The 22,380-nt window shown below is 40.5% G+C and overlaps 1 protein-coding gene across 7 annotated transcripts in view; it reads left to right on the top strand.

The window, feature by feature from the left end:
* The window catches only part of nrxn3a (neurexin 3a), a 190,859-nt gene that overhangs the window by 117,073 nt on the left and 51,406 nt on the right, over positions 1-22,380 (top strand). For all 7 annotated transcript variants that reach the window (XR_014871261.1, XR_014871262.1, XR_014871263.1 and 4 more), the window contains exons 11-17: positions 11,098-11,301; positions 12,979-13,005; positions 16,473-16,592; positions 16,874-16,994; positions 17,080-17,340; positions 17,582-17,772; positions 20,039-20,212. Coding sequence is in view for 4 of the 7 variants with exons in the window: in XM_085144003.1 (XP_085000129.1) it covers positions 11,098-11,301; positions 12,979-13,005; positions 16,473-16,592; positions 16,874-16,994; positions 17,080-17,340; positions 17,582-17,772; positions 20,039-20,212 (1,098 nt within the window). In the remaining 3 variants the exon portion in view is untranslated. The remainder of the gene's footprint in view (positions 1-11,097; positions 11,302-12,978; positions 13,006-16,472; positions 16,593-16,873; positions 16,995-17,079; positions 17,341-17,581; positions 17,773-20,038; positions 20,213-22,380) is intronic.

Raw genomic sequence — 22,380 nt, 5'->3', positions numbered from 1 at the left:
TATTTTTACTTTATTTTATTTTATTTTTTGATGACTGGCCAAAAAGAAAATCACATATGGTGTGTTAGTGGCCAGAAAGGCAATTTAATGACCAAATAACCACTGAAATGATCAAAATGTATATTCCAGTGTGTGCTTCTGTGTGCATCCTCATTTGCAGCAAGATGTGCTAACCACAGTAGAGTGGTTTTTGTAGGCACACTTTCTACACTTGGTGCAAGGGACTGCTGGTCCAATCCTGGAGGTGCGCCTTTTCACCGGCCTCCAGCGTGTTACGCGAAGCACGCTGGAGGCTGGTCAGAAGCAGCTACAAAAAGAAAGTTATCATTTGCCTTCAAGACCTTGAAAAGGACGAAATCATTGACCGCCCCACACATCATCGTCTATACCCTTGGGGTGCTATACCCTGTATTTACAGACTTCCTAAAATCAACAAAGAGGAGGTCCCACTCAGACCCATTGTTTTCAGCATAAACTCAGCCACTTACAACATTATGAAACACCCTGCTATGACTCGAGATGCCAACATCCTCTCTAAGTTATCCAAGCTGTATTTGTGCCTACTGTAGTCCAGGATTGCTTCTTGTTCCCAGGCGTCCTCTATTCCCCATCACTGACTGCTGGTTCCTTGTGTGTTGCTGTCAAAAGAAGCACATTCCTCTGTTGCTTTGGCATGTGGGATATCGCTGTGCTAGTTCTGGTGAAGGCGAGAGGAACAATTTGGTGTATAGTGTATATCATTGATATTATTAAGGAGCTGATGTTGAAAATTAAAAAATCTGAAATATATAGACCTTTAGGAAGTTTCATTTCAAAAGGCATTAACAGAATGAAAATGGCTGAAAAAAGAAAAGTGAAGGATAGAGCCCAGAGGGTTAAGCCTAATGTTGAAAGTAAAGAGGGTGTCTGTCTCACAAATACAAACTAGAAGCTGTTCTATAGAAGAGGGGCCTCAAAGCTTAAAGCTCTGCATCCCATTTTACTTTGAAATATCACAGGAACCACCAGTTAGCCAGAAGTCTGAGAGCAACCTACTCTATTGGGGTGATATGGTACTGTGAAGCTTGCCACCTTTGCCACAAAACTCATAGTTGAACTCAGGTTCATCCTGATCACTGATCATCTGTCACATGTTTTTAAAACTCGATTGGAGTCCATCGATTGGATTATGAAAATTTCACCCCTGTCTATAAGGTCCCATAGCTGCATAGTTGCAACAAACCAAGCCATGAAGCCCAAGGAATTGTGTGTAAACATCTGAGAAGGGAAGAGATCTTGGAAAGTGTACAGAAACATTTCTGCAGCATTGAAGTCTCAGTGAGTCCCCATCATCTGTACATAAAAGACATTTAAAACCATTAGTGGTATTCCTAGTGTCATCGGGGTGCTGTGTGGCAGACAAACAAACACAGGAGTCCAAACACAACAGGATAAACTCAAAGAGGCAGCTTTATTGCTGTGAAACATACAACGGAAACAAAAGCCTAACAAACTTAAACAGGAAACATGAGACACACACTAAGACACGACTGGGAGACAGAACTTAACATACATGATAGATATGTCAGACTAACAGGGACCCACAAAAGGAAACAAACCAAAACGAACAAGAACCTAAGAACTAGAAAGTAAAATGAAACTAAGGAGAAGGCCGACAGCAGCGAGCAGCGAGGACTGGGCCCTGTACAGGCAGGCCGGAAACAAACAGAGCAAGAAGATCAGGGTAGGAAGAAGGAGCTACAGCGAAGAGCTAAAAAACTGCTCTTCAACAAATGACCCTGAGTGATGACCTAAGCACGTTTTACTGCAGATTTGAAGACAACCATTCACACCTCCCATCTGCTTGCCTTCACCAGTGGCATGTCTTGAAAATTTTTGTTGGGGGGGCCAGGTAGGGGCACAGATTTGGAGAAGGGGGGCAGATGTAATTGGCAGATAATGTTAAAAAAAATCTACCAACCATTAACCATAATGAGATTTATATATAGATACTGTGTTGATAAAGTACAAGCGATACAATCAGTGCTCTGTCAGTGTTTATTCAGCATTCAAGGACAGCAATATTTTCATAGTAATTTTACTGACATATAGTGCACATATGTTTTGGCCAAAAACATTTTTGAATATTAAAATACGAACATTTTTAGCCAATGCCAATGCAAAACGTTATCTGCCTATTAAAAAAAGAAGATAATCTTCTCACAAACTGGTGTTTGATTTTGAAACAGGAACAAAGTGGGGAAACAAATGAAAAGACTAACATTTGAATGAAACCTGAAAGCAAGTAAATACTTTCTATGCTGCCTTATGGTAAACTTTGGTAATATTGATAAAGAACAACACTGGCTGATGATGAAATGCAGTCAGCTGGCATGGTGACACTGCCAGTATTAACCTGCAGGGCTGGACTGGGATAAAAAATCGGGCATTTTGACTAAAGACGGGCCCATCAGGTATTAAAGCCATAAAGCCTTTGAATGGAAACAAACGCTGTGGTGACAGTGATGTACAGTCTTTTTGGTATATGTATGATTTCTATACATTTGACATCAGATAAAAACTTTGGTTGTAAGCTTCAGATAATTATTTAATAACAGCGAGACATTTTAAATGAGAATAAGAAAGTATTTCTTTGTGCCCCCCTCTCCCTGTTAATGCCCTACCTGCCCCCCTGGCAACACTTTGCTAGACCCGCCCCTGCACAGTTACCAGCTGTCAGCTGCTTAGAAAAGGATCCTGGTGTTATTTGTCTCTCAGAAACAGTTCATAACTTCAACTCATTCATGTCACCTAAAAGGTAAACCTGTTTCTCCATCACAGCTCTGATGATTCAGTAAGGACATCTCCTGGTTTCATCTTCATGTTTCCCTCTCACCACATGTCCAAACCATCATCATGACCAGCAGCTATGTTAAGCTGCAACCCAATCTGCAGCTCCATACAGCAATATTACGACTTGGATTATATCTTATAACTCATAACTCTTATGCTAGCTCCCCCCAGCAGCCTACTGTCTGAAATATTCGACAGTTGCAATAATTCTGTGTTATTTTTTCCTTGGTATTCTAATCTCACAGAAGTTTACTAAACTCAACAAACTTAATATTACTTACCGGGACATTTATTCTCTCCTCATTTTCTTTCGCTGACAAATTGTTTTCTGCGGTGCCCCTTTCGTGCTTGGCTCTCCTACCTTTGCTAACATCATGCTCATAGTGCAGAAGCCGATGCTGCATTCACTTACACTCACTGTGAAAACAAAATCGTACATTTGATATTTGATTGAATTTTATTGTTTTAGCTTCGGGGTGGCACCTGGGGTGGCCAGTCTGGTCCAGGCCACCCCCGCTGGACACGCCACTGCACCTCACTCTTAGGCAAAAATACCTGCAGCCTTCAACTCCTTCTCCTCTGACCCCCTGCCTACACTAAAGATTTGTGAGGAAGATGTGTACAAGCTCTTCCAAAGACAGAAGACCAGGAAAGCTCTGGTCTTATGTCCCCTGGGACTCTGACAGTATGTCCCCTTCCTGTCTGAAAGGCTGGAGCTGTTTCAAGTGCCCTCCTGCTTCAAATGCACCATCATCCTGCTCCCAAAAAAGTCCACCATCACAGGATTAAATGACTACAGACCTGTCACCCTGACGTCTGTGGTCATAAAGTGAAAGACTGGTGTTAACTTGTAGACTAACTACTTGTAGAACATCGCAGACCCCCACAGAACCCCCTGGATGCAGCCAATATCGAATTGCACTACCTCCAGCATCAATTTATCAATCTGGGACATACACAAGGATACTCGTGGACTTCAGCTTGGCCTTCAACACCATAATCCCAGACATCCTCCACCAGAAGCTCACACAACGTACTGTGCCCAGCTCCACCTATCAGTGGATCACCAGGTTCCTGATGGACAGGAAGCAGCAGGCAAGGCTGAGGAGCATCACATCCCACACACGGACAATCAGCACTGGCATCCCTCAGGGGTGCCTTCTCACCCCACTGCTGTATGTAATGATACGATTACAATTACATCAAAATGTCATTCTGACTAGAGAAGTGTACTCTGATGTTAACAAAGAGAAGGTAATCAGAACTGAGGCCACTGTGGCACATGGAGCCAATATTGCAGACACTGAGGACAGCTACAATTGCCTAGGAATCCCACAGGCAAATGGAAGTCATGAGGCCACTAGAAAGTTGCAACCACCAAATACTAGCAGAGAATAAGGCAGGTTCTTAGGAGTCAGCTGAATTGGAAGAACAACATCCAGGCAATCAACACCTACGCCCTGTCTGTCGTCAGTTACCCTGGTGGGGTAATAAGCTAGCCAAAGGAGGAGAGAGAAGCCACTGACATAAAGACAAGAAAGTGCCTTACCCTGTATAGAGGGATTCACCCCAAATCCTGAAACTGTACGTCAAATGTAGGGAAGGAGGCAGAGGACGAGTGAGTGTCAGAACCACTATCCAAGATGAAACAGCAAAGATCCACGAATAAATCATCAAGCTGGCAGCAACTGATAGTGCGCTTAGTGAAAATCTCAGGCAGCAAAAGCCTGAGAAAGAAGAGGAACCATTATAAGACGGGTCCCTGCAGAGGATGAACCAACGGCAGAAAGAAGCGGCTGATATAGAGAAATCCTACCAGTTGCTGTACAATGCTGGACTAAAAGATAGCACAGAGCCACTTATCATGGCAGCACCGGAACAAGCTCTAAGCACAAGAGCCACAAAGGCTAAGGTCTACCACACCATCCAAGACCCAGGCTGTACAAAAATGCGTGTGAGACAGTCCAGCATATAACAGTAGGGTGCAAGATCCTAGCAAGCAGGGCATACACGGAAGGCCATCAACAAGCAGCAGGCAAAGTATACAGGAACATCCCAAAAAGTCTGTTCGTCTGGACGTTTTCAGTGGGAGAAACGTTTCGTTACTCATCCAAGTGACTTCTTCAGTCTCAGCTGACTGCAGGTTTCCCCAACCTGATAAACACACCTTTGCACTGAAACCAGCCCACTGAATGAACTGTGGCTGTGAGGTCAGATCTTTGATCCTTGAAACCATTGATGACTGGTCATGAGTACCATTCAAATGATCATAAGTCTGAATGATCAACTCGGTCACCTATAACATCTCAAAGTGTCTGGCTTCAATCATCAGCCAGTAGGTAGGTTACTCTGAACACCACATCCCGAACATCCATTCATTTTTTTCCGCTTTATCCGGGGCCGGGTCGCGGGGGCAGCAGCCCAAGCAAAGAGGCCCAGACCTCCCTCTCCCCAGCCACCTCCTCCAGCTTATCCAGGTGAATACCAAGGTGTTCCCAGGCCAGCGAGAGATATAATCTCTCCAGCGTGTCCTGGGTCTGCCCCAGGGCCTCCTCCTGGTGGGACACCTCACCCAGGAGGCGCCCAGCGGGCATCCTTGTCAGATGCCCGAACCACCTCAACTGGCTCCTTTCGAAAGGAACATCCCAAAAACCTTCCACCTATTTCACATATAAGGGTTAGTACTACAGGCAGAAACATGGGTGTGCCATGGGCTCCCCAGTTTCATCCATCGTGGCCAATTTGTACATGGAAGAAGTGGAAAAGAGAGCTTTGCTACCCTATCCAGGTATCAGGATGACACCTGGGTGAAAATCAAATCTCAGGAGGTACCAAATTTCACGGATCACATTAACTTGGTGGACCGACACATCAAATTCACCAGGGAGGATATGAACAGTGGCAGCTTAGCCTTCTTAGACTGTGAGATCTCCATCAGTAATGGGGGACATCTAAAACTGATGTGTACAGTAAACCTACACATACGGATCAGTATCTAAGGTTTGACTCTCATCATCCACTGGAGCACAAACTGGGTGTTATCAGGACGCTACAACACAGAGCGAACACCATCCCCACTGACACAGCAGGGAGGCAGAAGAACATCAAGAAGGTCCTGAGTAAATGTGGTTATCCCAGCTGGACTTTTGTCAAAGCTGGGAAGGCTCCTAAAGAAAGCTCCAGCTGATCCAGGAGAGAAGAACAACCGCTGCCCAAGAGAAAACCTGTAGTGATCCCGTACGTGTCAGGAGGAACAGTTGAGACGCATTTTCTATAAACACTGCATCTCTTTGGCTTTTAAACCCCAAAACACACTGCGCCAAAAATTGGTTCCCCCGACACAAACAGAGTATTGTAGTGTACGCTGTTTAGTGCCAGGAGGATTGCCATGAAACAGGAAACACAACACAGAAGAGCTACTTGTAGGCCAGTGGACACTGTTTCATTACGTGAAAAGGGAAAGGATGCAAAACTGAACATAACTCATAAAACACACAAACATGGAGAAATAAAGAACCATATACAGGGGAGCTTGAAAGGACACTATATAAACAGTGCTAAGAACAAGAACAAGGCCAAAGAGGGACCCACCTAAGAAAAGAGTCTAAGAACTAGAAACATGAAGTACTAAACTAGGAAATACTGGAAACTACACAAGGACCAAGAAAGAAATCATAATAAGAACTCAGATAATAAGAACTGGATAAAGAACACAGAAACTCAGAATATAGGACAAAACTTAGGAACAAAAAATATGATGCTGGAATTAATCCAACATCATTGTCTGACCTTACAAATGTGCTTCTGAAAGAAGAACCTATGAACACACTCCTAAACCTCGTGGAAAGACTTCCCAGAAGAGTTCAAGCTGTTATATCTGCAAACGATTGGTTGACCTCATATGTAACCCTATGAATTAAGAATTGGATGTCACTCAAGTTCACGCGAAGGTTGACGAGCAAATACTTCCGGCAATAAAATGTATAAATGTGGGCTAGCATATCAGAAGAAAACTGGCTTCAGAGAAGGCACGAGTTAAAACAACTCATTTCACATAATTGATGAACTTGTGGGTGTGCTCGGCAAGACATTTTTAAAACTGTGAATAATGTAAAGCAACTCATCTAGAGTCCAGTGTCAAAAAGAAAAAGGAGAAGAGGATGATAAGCCCATTTCAGTTCTTCTTCTGGGTCTGCACTAGTATGTCTATCACTCCTTTATTATGCATATTTTTTCTTCCCACTCTCGCCACTGTGCTTGCTCATAGGGGTCATGTGATTGTTGGGATTTTCTCTGTTTTCTTTGTATTATTGTGGGGCCTTTACTGTACACTTTAAAGCGCCTTGAGGCAACTTTTGTTCTGATTTGGTGCCATAGAAATAAACTTGAACTTTATGTGGAACAACACAGGAAATGTTTTAGGCTTTAGAGACTCAACATTCTAACATAAACATAAAAATGTCAATAAAATAAGCATATGGGGGAAATGTAGCTGTTATTTCACTTGGTTACCCTGACCTATCTGCAAAAAGTAAGGTGGTGCATGAGACTATTGGAGAGGAGAAAGAAAGTGATTTCATCAGATCTTAGTAATGATCAGATTTATTCCATCAGTGTGGACGCACATGCCTTTTACCTACTCAAGCTTTACTTTTCCTCAGCTTAGCTTTATCCAATCATTATCCATATTTTAATTTACACATTTGTGTCTCAGTGAGCCACACCCACCCTAATTTACCTACAGGACTTTCCAACAGATAAATGGACTGTGTCTCCACCTTGTGGCCTTGTGATAGAACTACAGCTTCCCAGTCACGCAGATAAACTGAACAAAGGGCATTTAGAGGACATAAAATGCTTCAGCATATTATCAGATCATTTATCAAATTAAGCTGCTGTGACAGGACAAATAATCACCATAATCTGATTGATGCAATGAGAATGCAAGAAAATGGCAATCAGCCCTAGAGGGTTTAGGAAAGAGAGGTTTGACTACAAAAAGCAAGAGTGTAAAGTGAGCTCAATGAAATGGATTTTTCTTTAGGTAGAGAAATAAAGAATAATATCACTGGTGGCCCATTTAGATTAGGTTTAGAGTTTAAATTAGGCAATTTAAATTCTTTTTTTTTAGCTTTACAGTTTTTCTATTTGGTTGTTTCAAACACTTTGACTCTGAAGTTAAATGTAATCTGACTGTGCAGTGACAAATTACTAAAAATATTCAGTAATATTACTAATAAAATGCATGTACACAAAATGTTAGATATTTCAGTTGATTTTTGTAAAAAGGATATATCTGTTATCTATAAGTAGAGGAAAACCATAAAGTACAACACTGGACTTTGATAAACAACTGAGGCCTACAGCTTGATATCATCCATGAAGAGGAGGTGGCCAACTATTGCTCCATTCCATAATTGGTATCCATATCCAGTCTTGTTAAAGATCTGTGCAAGACAGCAGTGGGGACAGAGTGTCTCCTTTTGCGTTCTGCAGTTGATGGTGACTTGTGTTATTGGTTTGGAGCTGGCTTGTCAACACATCCCATCAAATTCCTCATTTCTTGTAAAGTTACTGGTATCCGTAGAACTTTTTAGTAGTCAATCCAGGTGGTGCACAGGTTGGTCAGTCTGGTCTCACAGTTTTGAGTGACCAGTATATCTGCCAGTAGCTGTGTTTTGCCCCTCGAGTGTATTGAATGAATGAATGAATTGAACCATGTGCCTGTTCGTCTTAGCCTCTATGATGCCTGACAGGAGCTTCCATAGTACTGAGGCAGGTTACTGGTGGATAGGTCAATGGGACTGTTCCCTTCTGGGGATGCATCGGTTAGCCTTCAGTTAGCCTTCAGTTAGCCTTTGGTTAGCCATTTCAGGTGTGTCTCGTCCATTAGGAACTGGTTTATTTATTATTGGGGCGACCGTGGCTCAGGGGGTTGGGAAGCGTATCTGTAACCGGAAGGTCGCCGGTTCGATCCCCGGGCTCTCTGTCCTGGGCGTTGTGTCCTTGGGCAAGACACCTTACCCTACCGCCTACGGTGTTGGCCAGAGGGGCCGATGGTGCGATATGGCAGCCTCGCTTCTGTCAGTCTGCCCCACCGTAGCTGCCTCCACCAGTGTGAATGCGAGAGTGAATGAATAGTGGCATTGTAAAGCGCTTTGAGTGCCTTGAAAAGCACTATATGAATCCAATCCATTATTATTATTATTATCATTTGTGCTGCTAGATGCTCATGGAGTGGAATTAGCTTCTTTAGCCAGTAGGTGTGAATCATGTCAGGGCCTGGTGCAGTCCAGCTCTGGACATGTGTACCAATGTGATAGTTGCTGGACCTTGTTTAGGGAGGTTGTTATGGTGTGCTCTTAGCTCCACAAGCATGGTTGTCATGGGTTGCATTCGTCCCATATGGTCTTCCAGTATTGGTCCGTCTCCAGCCTTGGTGGGATTGTTCTCATATTGGTCCCCTGCCACTGAGAATACACCTTGGACGATTCGGTGGAGTACAGCTGGTGTATACTGGTGGTCTCTATCTGTCTGGTATAAATCTTCAAGCGGCTGGTCAACACTGAATCCCCCCCCCCCCCCCCCCCCCCCTCACTACATTAGGCAACTCTCTCTCGCTAATCAGTAATGTATATATAATTTTAATTACTTATGGCCTTTCTTCACTTTGCATGCCAACCATTTGATCCAGTCCTTTAGAAAGTATTTTTATTTTATTTCCAGTCTGTATGTGAATTTGTCAATAACCAGGATCTCCTCAACCAGTTACCTATTCTCTATAGCTCTGTGTTTCATACTTAGCTAGTTTTTACTTAGTTTTCTTTGCCGCTACCAGAAGAATCTTAAACAGGTATTCGTCCTTTGGATGCACATTTCCTTTGACATGACCCAAGTAGAGGATCTGAAATGATCGTGGAAATTGTATATTCAAATATGTTAACAAGAGATGAATGAATACCAATTTGGAGATGAGTTCATCCCATTTTTGTAATTTCATTTTTGCACTGATGAAAATAGGTTTAGTAATTGTGGCAGTATATTCATCTTTATCACCCTTATTCTATCATTTAATCTGAATTGGTAGGAAAACCATCTGTCAATGTCAAAGTTACCATCATTATAGTCATAGTTGGTGTGATATAGTTTTGTCTGGTTTTTGTTTATAGCTACACCCAAATATTTAAGTTATTTAGCTCAATTTACTTTATATTAAAGTTCCTGATCTGGTAAGTGGTTGAACATGAAAATGTGGGTTTTCTGAATATTTATCTTACAGCCAGAGTACTCGCTAAATATATCTAATACTTGGACCAACCGAGTAAAGGAGTTTGTTGGGTTTGACAGATAAATCATAACATCATCTGAAAATAGGCTTATGGTATTTATCTGATTGTTCATTTCTTTTTCCTGTAATCAAGTCACTTTGCCTGATCATTTGGGTCAGTGGTTCAATATAGAGAGTGAAAAGCATAGGAGTCAGGTGACATGCCTGTCTGGTTCCCCTCTGCAGCTCAAATTCCTGTTAAAGCCAGGAGAGGGACTAACCTGTGCTCCCAAAGTTGTGCACCACTCACTCCAAACACGAGTGGTGAATTGAGGCGCACAATCCAAAACAATGTCGAAGGGGATTCCATGAAGCCAGAGGATGTGGTCAGTAAGCAGCGAGGCAATTTCTAGAGCTAAAGGAAGCTTGGGGAGAGCGACAAAATGGACAGCTTTGGAGAAGCAATCGATGATGGTTAAAGTGACAGTGTTACCAGATGGGCCCAGTGTGTTAGCTGGGGATAAACCTTAAAGGGATGTGGAGACAGCTGGGTGGCCCGTTTCTGGTGTCAGGCTTATCCAGCTGAGCATCCCAGACCAGGGACTCAATCTCCCAACTCAGGGCACCAATGATGCAGTCCAGTGAAAGGGTGGTTTCTTATTCTGTGGAGGACTAGGAGGTGGAGAGTTTCTGGGATAGCACATCACGGACCTTGGTCGATAGCTAATGTTGAGGTTAAAGCTGGTAGAAGGTGGATAATATCCACCTGGCCTGATGAGCATTGTAATACTTTGCAGTCCGGGGATATGTAAGGTTTTGTGATCTGTCTGTACTACAAAGGCATGCTCCTTCCAGCCAGTGCCTTTTTCTTGTAGGACCAGTTTGATGGCGAGGACTTTGCAGTCCCTGCATCATAATTCCTTTCTGTGGGAGAACAACAGTAGGAGAAAAAAAACACAATCATGTATTTTACTTTTGTTCCTGACTTTCTCTTTCAGAGGCTTCAATCCTCTCCTATGATGGCAGCATGTACATGAAGGTTGTGATGCCGACCATCATGCATACTGAAGCTGAGGATGTGTCTTTGCGGTTTCGCTCCCAGCGGGCTTACGGTCTCCTCATGGCCACTACCTCCCGAGACTCAGCCGACACGCTACGGCTGGAGTTGGACGGGAGTCGCGTCAAACTCACGGTCAATCTAGGTATCGTATGCCCCACCCAGCCATCTGCCACTACACCTCCACCTTCACTGTGAGATGGTTTACCGTCGAGCGGTAACGTCTCCTTTTCTATTCTTTGTTTTCGTCTTTTCATTGGTTACTCATCACAGTGATCCCTCAAAGATTTCAACCATCTTTAGAACAGCAGTCAGTTCTCTTTTGCATGTTAATGTGTGCATAAATCACCAGACAGCAATTACTGGAAACATTTAAAAATACATACATTTGATTTCACTATTAAATATGTTTGGAAACCTTTGAACCAGAAACGTCACTTTTGTTTATAGAACCTTTGAGACAGTAAAAGCAACATAAGTAGAATACACATCATAACAGGTTCTATATCTGGTTTCATTTTGTTGTTTTTATTTTATCTATTTTTTAAAGAACAGACTGTGCTGAGATTTTCTCAGATGTAATTCGTAGTAAGAATAACCACTGATCCATCACTCAGCAGGATATAAAAGGAACAAGTTTTCTTTCTACTACCTTCATTTTTGTGTCTGACATCAGGTAATTTCTGCGTCACCCTGCTGTTGTTCTGGGTGTCTTTTTCTTTTTTGTTGCTCATGATCGTTTCTTTTTGTTATTAAATTATGTGGTTTTTCAGCGTCTTCCTTTTGCTTGTTTTCCCATCAACTCCATTTCCCATCATGCTTTGTCAAAAGATGGTATTCACACCTTCAAAGGCCTTAAGCCTGCGGCCCGTCAGGCGAACAGCCCGAGAACAGAGCCCAGCAAAACCTACAGCTAGCTGCAACCCCAATGTTAAAAAGCAAAAAACAAAGAAGAAGAAACACGAGTTACAAACTGCATTTTGTCTATATCGTACATACAGTTGGTCTTGTTTGATTAACGGTGTAAGTTGTATACCATTTAGATGACTTTTATGAGGCATACTCTTGTTTTTTAATTTCAAAAATGAAGCGCCAATTGGTCAGTACTTTATATGATATCCCATATTAATCCATGTAGTTTTGTACTAAGTGTTAATGTTAGCAGCCTGACCCTCTGATGGAGCTTAGCGACATGCAGGAACAGTATAGCAGGAGTTTTGATGATTGGGGTTCCTGTGCTTCTGCACGGTGCTGGTGCTGACTGGATCGCGGCTGTTTGCTCCCACTTTTCTGTTGCGGTTGACGACACATGAAACCACCAGCCACATGGTGACCAACCCTCGCTGTCGCAGTGTGCGGCAGTTATTCTGGCCTTAGTTCAGATAATGAACTTTTTCTCAGTTACAAACTTTATTTAAAAAAAATCTGTTTGAATATCAGATCCATTTATAATTATTGTTTGTTTTTATTAAGTAACTGAGGCAATTTTACTGGTGCGGAGGCTTTGATTTAAATGCAAAGTCAAATAGTGTTGGGTGGGAAAACCCATGTAGCTGGTATTACAAGTGGCCATTTTTATGTAAATATAGCGCTTAAACAATTATTAATTACAGCACTGTTGATTAACAAAGAGTAATGACATGTTATATTTATTACATGATTGTTTGACTTAGAGATCAGTCTAAAGATAGACCAATGGAATGAAATGGCTGCCTTACTGCATGTGTACGTCCCCGGAAGGGTGGATTTTTTGTTTTTGGATGTCTGCAGCAGTAACCTTGAAGGATGCAATTTCATCTGTCATTTATTCTTCCCCATCTAGACTGTATCAGGATAAACTGTAACTCCAGTAAGTTAACACTCAAGTTTCATTTTGTTTTGTTTGTTAATGATATCGATGTTTTTTATTTTTTAAAGAAGAAAGAAATGTAATTTTTCAAAATCCACCATCTTCTTATTTGAAGGGTGAGTTTGAGCAACATAAAGCATTAGAAACAGACTCAGAGAAATTAAATGGTGATGACAGAATTCCTCATTTTGGGCGTGTTGGCTCATTTTATATATGAAATCAGTCTTCTACCCTGTTTCCTCTACACTCTACATAGCCAATATTTAAAGAAGGTTTTATGAGATTAAATTACTCTTACCTTCCTTAGGAGAAAAAGACATGAATATACAGTAAATACAGTATATTTCACTATATTTGCCACATTCTTTGGTACAGAGTGGGAAATAATAATTGAGAGCCAATACTAGCAGAGTACTGACATTTGTCGTCCAGTTTGGCGCTATGGCACCATATTGCCTCAGTAATGGAGACACTGGTACGGTAGATGAACAACCTTTTGGTGTTACCTCACAAGATGGAAATTAAAATTAGATGAAGATAAATATGAAATTTGGTAAGAATGTATGAAAAGGATGAGTAGCTGTTATGTTCTGTGGTAGCAAACCAATAGAAATTGGTGGTGTAGAGCTTGTGCTTTAGCTATAAGTTAGCACATATTGTTCTCTAAAGAGTATTAGCCTGAAGTTAACACTGATGTAGGTAAATGACACTGAACAAGGTAAGTTATTATTAAACGATTATTATTAATCTGTCATTATTGGTTAGCACCAAAATGATGAACTTGACTAAATCATACAAGCCTCTGTCTGCAGTGGAGCACGACTGAAAGGACTCAGATTTAAACATGGCCTAAAGGCTAAAGTAATTAGCTGTGTAAGCGTTCATGCCCAGCACATGAGTGCTCATGTCCTACCTTTGATTTTATGTGAGGAATTTATAAACACCAAATATTAAAACTTGCTAAACGATGTAACCATAAAAATTTAATTTTTGAATCATTTTGAATTTGAGTGTTTGTTAAAACATTGATAATATCCATAATAATGCTATAATAAAACCATGTAGAACTAGGAGCTATCATTCCTTATTTTTCAAAAGCACACTAATAGAGAAATATAAATCCAAGGAAAAATTCACATGTTGTTTCATCAGGTGGACATTTTCAGTCCATTACTTTTTCTGTACAATGAGACAGTTTGTGTTTCCATAAGTAATATGCATGCTAATGACAACTAGCTGAGTACTGATTGTACTTTACACTCTTAACATAAACCCAGATTCAAAAGACTGAAAAATCAAACAGTCTTTTAATTAAATGTAATATTTGACTATTTATTGAAGAAAGCGTGTTTTCAGAGGAAACTAGTTCACAGGAGAGTTTGTCATGTTAGGGAACTTTCTAAGCATTTTTCAGGCTAGCTGTGATGAATCATTAAGCTTATAGTGTGTCTGTTGCTGTTTTACAGTGATTTCCAAAATCACTACGATTGCTTTTACTCATAATGGGGTGATGGAGATTCGATCAGCTTCAAGTTGTAATCAAAATGATTTAACCCAATTTAGATTTTAATTTAAATACTCAAAGAATGTACATATTACAAACTAATATTAATATTGAGAATATTACACATTATTGAGAATATCCTTTGAGCTTTTTGATATGAATAATTATAAATAAAAAAAACTTGTTTCCCACGTTTCAGACAGCTTCTTCAAAATTGATGATGATCAATCTCATCAACTTCTCGCCAACTTGCCGACATAATCTGTCTTTATAGGTTCACAGTGTTGGGATCTGTGTTACTTATGTATTTACTTGGTATTGGATCGATACCAACAGTTGGTGCACCATGCATTAAACACATTGATGGGATGTTAGCTATCCACTTCCAGTCACTCAAATAAACAATTAAATATATGAGGTCCACCAAATTCTTGGAGCTGCTTGAGCAAAGGATAGGTTGGTCCAGCAACCACGGAAAAATATAATTACGTTTCTCGTCTACGGTTGTGAAAGATTAAGACTGAAGACTCAAACTGAAACTTTTCTTTAATTTCCTTTTTTACATTTCAGTGCGCCGCCTTGACTGCCACAAAATACTGCAAATAGTTCTATAATTACAGACTTTGACATAAATGCCACCATGTCTCACATGCATACAAAATATTCATTTTAGTTTTGGATTGTTATGATGCAACACATCTTTTTATAAAATCTGTCTGTGATTGCTAAAATACAGGCGGTGCATCAATTTACCCCACTTTCCTCTGCATGTCCATGTGTGGCATCGCTAATGTAAATAATGTAGATGTAAAGAAGAAAATGCTTAAATTAATTTAAAGATAAATGAATAAAACTGTATGACCAACCTGTTTTCCACATCAGTGCTAATTTCTTTTAAATCTCATGACTGTTTTCTAACCTGAAGTAGTTTCATACTTTTCTAAAAGGAAAGAATAGTTCTCCTCCTGCCCTGAGATCAGGTGTAGCTGAAAAAATGGTTTCCAATAATATAACGCAGCGGTCCCCATCCTGTTTTGTGTCAGGGACCGGTTTATGCCCGACAATATTTTCACGGACCGGCCTTTAAGGCTTTGCGTATAAATACAACAAAAACCCCTGTCCTATCCCCCAGTCATGTCTGTCCCGTTTGTAGCAACCGAAAATAAAATAAATTCATAATTATAATAAAGGTCAATCAAATGGACCAATATGGCAAAGATAAAATAAATCCCCTTGGCATCTTTCTTGGCCTTAAGACAACAATTCTGATGGCTAAAGATCCAAACGGGACACAAAATAAATAAATAAATAAATAAATAAATAAATAAATAAATAAATAAATACAACAAAATAAAACCACTACTGGTCCCAGAAAAAAAAAGAAAATTTATTCACACGGGAGAAGACCCATGGAAACCAAGTTAACACTGAAAACGATAAAAAACAATAAAAACCAAGTTAACCATGAATTTCACACCTGAGCCTCGACTCTGGCAGCCCGGTACCAAACGACTCCGTGGCCCGGGGGTTGGGAACCACTGATATAAAGCCCTAATGTTTGCTAAACACAAACAAATAACACTGGTCATGTTTTTATTGGAGCAGGAGATTAAGAAATGAAGATAAAAAGGAGAGCAGAACATGGAAGGAATGACAGGAAGATTTCTTTAACTCTATGATGAGTAAAAGCAATTATTTCTACTGCTCAGCAGTCAGGTAAATGATATGAGCACAGATGTCAAACATCTGTGCTCATATCATTTACCCTGTGTAAATAAATGAATGACTATATCAAACCTTTGTTTCCCATCAGATCTAATTTCGATCCAATTTTCCCTCATTTTTAAACTACTAACCAGGTTGTGGAAGACCTGTAAATGTTCCTATTGTCACTGTGGGAAGCAAAGGTTTGGTTTTAGGCTCTCAGGATGTCCTTAACTTTGTGACTGACCATTGTTCTCAGGCAAGGGACCGGAGACCCTGTATGCTGGGCAAAAGCTCAATGATAATGAATGGCATACAGTGCGTGTGGTGCGTCGTGGCAAAACCTACAAGCTAACGGTTGACGATGATGTAGCAGAAGGTACTTGCCTCCATCAACTGGAAATATTCTTAGTATGTCTTTGTCAGTGTTATTCCACCATGCTACAGCATCTCGCCATAAACACTAAAATCAGTGTGTAATTCTGCTCCAAAAAAGCAAGTACACATGTACCCATTAGTGTCAGTTTGCATTCATCTAATACTGTGTGATGTAATTTTCTCCTTAAATCAGCCCTTTTGTGTTAGTGTCAGACAGTGTTCTCTTTTCTTTTCGTTTTTGTCTTTCTTTCAACCCTTCCCCTCCACCCTCCCCGTCTCCAGGCCAAATGGTGGGTGACCACACTCGTCTGGAGTTCCACAACATCGAAACAGGCATAATGACAGAGCGCCGATTTGTTTCTAGCATCCCATCCAGCTTTATTGGTCACCTCCAGAGCCTGAGGTATTTACACTTCTAAGACGAATATTCTGTAGATTTTTAAAAACGTTGCCTTATTTTTGCCCACATGTTCTTTTCTTTTTCTCAGATTTAACGGCATGCTGTACATTGACTTATGCAAGAACGGTGACATTGATTACTGTGAGCTCAATGCCCGCTTTGGGATTCGCTCCATTATCGCTGACCCTGTCACCTTCAAATCCAAGAGCAGCTATCTCAGCCTGGCCACTTTACAGGCCTACACGTCCATGCACCTCTTCTTTCAGTTCAAGACCACTTCACCAGATGGCTTCATACTCTTCAACTCTGGAGACGGCAATGATTTCATTGCTGTGGAACTAGTTAAAGGGTAAACTTTCCTTTAGAGGATACCTGTTAAACTTTTCTTAATGGCTGGTTGATTTTATTCTGTTCCAATAAGAATAATGAACAAAGGTCTGATATCCTGATCATGGCCGAACCTTCATAATAGGATAAAATTAATCTTTCTGTTATATTGTTACTAATTTGCAAATAGCAGATGTTTGTATTGCTATTTCATTGTTTTCACAGTTGTTAATCCCATATAACTGGTGGTTTTTCTCTTGTAGGTACATACACTATGTTTTTGACCTTGGAAATGGGCCCAACCTCATCAAGGGAAAAAGTGAAAGGGCACTAAATGACAATCAGTGGCACAATGTGGCAATTACCCGAGACAACAGCAACACCCACACGCTGAAAGTAGATGCTACAGCCACTAGTCAGAGTATCAATGGTGCCAAGAATCTGGACCTTAAAGGTACACTCAAGATATGACTCCTGTGACATGTCTCAGTTTTTCATTTAGATGGTTGTTTGCTGCACTGATAAGAAACGAGTGTTTAAGTTACGCTCTGTGGTATAGTGGTTAAGACATTTTACCTGACAAGCTTCCTGGTTTCATTTTGGCAGGAGACACACAAACCACACCTCAAGCCCTTTGAGGGTTTTAAAAGATGCCTATAAATAAATGTATTATTATTATCGTTATTATGAATAAACTTTAAAAACCTTTTTTTTCTTAATGCTTTTCAGCTGTTTCAGTTTCAGGACTATAGATGCACAATCCTCTTAGCTGTGTGTGTAGCGCGCCTTCAAGCATGCTGTAACCGTGCTGTAACCGTGCTGTAACCGTGGGGATATAAATCAAATAATTTCACAATTCAGAACGATGACGATGATCTCTGTTGACTTAGTTAAAGTGGAAGTTGAAGTTTAGGACTGCCAAATATAAATGACTAATTGTGTTGAGGATGGGCTCGTGGCTTTGATGCTAACTGGTCAGCAGCTCACTACTTACTTCTAACTCAACTTTAAATCTTTTCATGGATGCTAAGCTTGACTTTGTCAGCAGGAAGTGTGGGTCAATATACTGACACTCAGTCGTGCCTTGATGCCTGTTTGCATTTGTGAACGTGACTCAAGATTTGGGTGTTTGTCTTGTAATCGGAAGGTCGCCGGTTCGAGCCCCGGCTCGGACACTCTCGGTCGTTGTGTCCTTGGGCAAGACACTTCACCTACCGCCTACTGGTGTTGGACAGAAGGGCCGATGGCGCGATAAGGCAGCTTCGCCTCTGTCAGTCTGTCCCAGGGCAGCTGTGGCTACAACTGTAGCTGCCTCCACCAGTGTGTGAATGAATAGTGGTATTGTAAAGCGCTTTGAGGGGTCCCGAAAAGCACTTTATAAATCCAATCCATTATTATTATCATTATGAAATGAAGGCGTTGGTTTTTGAAGAGAACAACTACTACAGCTGGTATCGATTTTGATTTCTATAACTGACTCGACGGTCCCGATTCGATTCGATTTTGACTCAGACAGTCAGAAATATTCTGATCATTTATCAGTACATATCCATATTTTTATATCTATGTATAAAAACAAAGCTGAGACTTCATCAGAGGTGTGAGCATCACAGCAGAGGCCTTTGTGTCAAAGTAACTGAGGATCAAACAGAAAAACAAGCAGATTTTTCTGGCCTATAACCTTAAAAATATTCTGCAGTAGAATAAAAACTAAAGAAAACTGTGATACAACCATACCTGATGCTGCTGAAGTGAAGCAGAGCGAAGTTTGATTAGAGACACAGCTCAGTGTAATTTGGCATCATTTGTAAAAGTTTACATTTCTTCGGCTATTTTTGAGGAAAAAAACCAGCGGCCAGCAGCTCTGTACACACTAGCAGACTGGTGCGTAACAAGCAAGCGAATGATGGAGACAACAGAGATGTTTGATGGTAAACTGGTCTCTGAGTACACTGAAAGAAAGCTGAAGTGCAATTTCATCGTGGTGGAAGCACAACAGCAAAAGGAAATCCATGAAGCGTAATTTTGATCATTTTGTTTTGCTGACGGTTCAACGAGAGTGACGAAACCTGCAGCTTCAGAATCTGTGAGATGTCGGCGTACGTGGCGTCGGGTGAACGATCCACGCTTTGTGTTTTACATCTTTGTGTGGAATCCGTTTACCTGCTTCTCATTTACTGGTTTAGCTGTTTGGTGGTTGTTGAAATAGTTTTGTGAGCTTTAACCTGAGATTCTGGCGTTTCTGACAAAATACTTTTATATTGAAACATCGATTCAGGATTTAGTGAATCGATGTCACTTTATTTAAACTAAAATCGATTTGGATAGAGGAAATTTATTTTTCAAAACCACCCCCAATAACTACATCAGACTTAACAAGACAGTACAGACGGATTTTTCTGGTGTTCCCAGTAATGCAACAGTAAAATAGTTTGTGGGCTCAAGCAATAAGAAGGTGAATAATTAGCATACATTTGCAAATCAGCCAGCGTTGTATTCAGACAACAACAACAATCCACGCACGTGCACAGCTGTGAGGAGGAAAAGCCTGTGTGATATGTGTCTTTAGTTCAGTTTTGTTTGTCCTGATGTCGTTTAGATCTGAAAAGATTTCAACACAAATGGTTCTATAAATATCCACCTAGAACTTTCAGCTTTTTCTGTGTACATCTTTTAAAGATAATATTCTCCTGCACTTTTACATTGTTTCTGTGCCCCAGGTGATCTGTTCATTGCTGGACTGGGTCCAGGCATGTATGGCAACCTGCCTAAACTGGTGGCTTCCAGAGAAGGCTTCCAGGGCTGTTTGGCGTCAGTGGACCTCAACGGTCGTCTACCGGATCTCCTGAACGATGCATTGTTTCGCAGCGGGCAGATTGAACGTGGATGTGAAGGTACACCGTCCCTCAAATCTCAGCCTGATTTAGACTACTACAACACAAACTTCAACTCCAACTCCAGCAGCCCTTTCTTCCTGCTCAATGCAAACAGTAGCTCTTCATCCATGAGACCATATGGAAGGCGCTTCATCTTATTAACTGTATTTGTTGCCTCACTGTTAGAATTCTGATCAAATCAAACCTCTTACAAAAGTTATCGGCCACATCGGTTGCCTCCTCACAGAGCCTTCATCATCACTATTTACGCAGCCTTTGCTAATGCAGCAACAAAAGATTACCTCTCTTATTTTTTTTATCTATGATGCTTTTGTAAAGTTTTTTTCTGATGATATGAATGATTCAAAACAAAAACACAGATTCTAATGGGTGCTGGCTCAGGTATATCAGTCAGACAGAGAGAGTCACCACATTTACATTCAGAGCAAATGGTTTCTTGAACATACTCACATTATTCTAAAGTTAGCTAAAATGCTTCTGACTACATATACTGAACACCGTCATGTTAACACTGTCCTGTGTCACGATGCCAATGATATGTCAGTCCTGAGTGGATCATTGTTTACATCCATTTCAACCTTTAAAGCCCACAGAGTCATGTATTCAGATGATACAATGCTACACAGTAAATCTCAGAGCACTTTCATAAATGTGACAAAATGACAACTGTTTCTTAAGTATCATCGTTTCTATTACTTTTTTAAAGTAATGCATTTCATTTTTTGTGCTCTCTACAGATAATCCATTACAGTAAACATAACTATCATTACTTTTGTGTTTGCACTGGTTATTGTTACATCAGTTATCATTTTTCAGAAAAATCTTTATCCTCACTGAGGCCACCAAACAAGATAGCACAACAGGAAGCTGCAGTAATGTATCCCATTACTGCACTGAAACGACTATGTTACAAGGAAATGTTATATTTGGAATAGCATTAGAAACACTGGACATGGACCCAAGTCGATTTTTTATATAACAGTCGACATGCCTTTGAAACTTAAGCAAGAAGAAAACATATTTTATGTCTGCACTGTGTATGTTCTGCCATGAACATGTAAATAGACCATATGAAGAAAAGTACAGGGGCGACCACACATTACAGGTACAGGAGATACTCGGTCATGGAAACCGATGCCATGAAGCGCCTTTGTTTTTGTGCCGATGTTGATGGGCAAGGCTGAAACTGTTAGTCAGTCAGCAGAGACTCTTACGTCACAGCAATGCATGGCACCTTTACATGATCTGCCACTCTGTGAGTTGTTAGGATTCCTACATGATTCCACTTTGGAATAATCACAACACCACAGTTCATTATGGAATATCCAGGAGGGAAGAAATTTCACAAACTGACTTCAAATGCTCGTATCCGATTACATTTCCATGCTTGAACTCGGTGAGCTCTCAGAATCTTTCACGGCCGTTTGTAAATACAGATCTGATGGCTGGTGATTGATTAGATACACCTGTGGCAACTGGACTGAAAATATCTTGGCTGTGGTTACGTAGTAACAATGTCCTGATTTTGGTTAAAACATTAAGTTGTTTTTTCATGACTCTCACACTTTACCAAGAGATCAAGCTATTATATATCTATTATAAAAAATCAAAGCTCAAAATTTATGTGACTCTTTTGAATAACATTTGGCACTTTCGATGGGAATCACTGTTTTTATTACATTTTTTTTGTTAGACTACTGCTGTTTGAGGTAGCCGGGGTTTACAAATGGTCAGCTGCACAAGTACAAAGCAAATAACAATGAAACTACTTCAAAAAACAGTTTATATCTTTATTTATAGGATGTGCAGTTTTACATCTTGCCATTATTTCTGCATCATATATTTGGTATTCAGTTCACACAGACCTTTGTTCACAAAGAAAAACTTGCCAAAGGTTTTAACATGTTCTGTGTAGCGACACCAAAATGGGCCGTTGAAACATTTTGCACAAGAAAACAAATGTCATTGTGGACAAAATGTTTCCATCTTCCTGTAAAAGTTGTGCATTTTTATTATTCACTTATTTATTTGTTGCTGTTTTATGGGCCATCTTCCACAATCTGTTTGCATGGACATCATTTTCTATACAGCAGTTTTTCTTATGCCTGCCATATCATTGAGTTGGAAATGTATGTATTGTACTTTTTGTTTTTCATGGAACATTT

Source organism: Neolamprologus multifasciatus, chromosome 19 (assembly GCF_963576455.1).
Source record: "Neolamprologus multifasciatus chromosome 19, fNeoMul1.2, whole genome shotgun sequence".
Taxonomy (NCBI): Eukaryota; Metazoa; Chordata; class Actinopteri; order Cichliformes; family Cichlidae; genus Neolamprologus; species Neolamprologus multifasciatus.
Note: the sequence above shows the minus strand (reverse complement) of the source record. Positions and strands in the feature narration are given on the sequence as shown.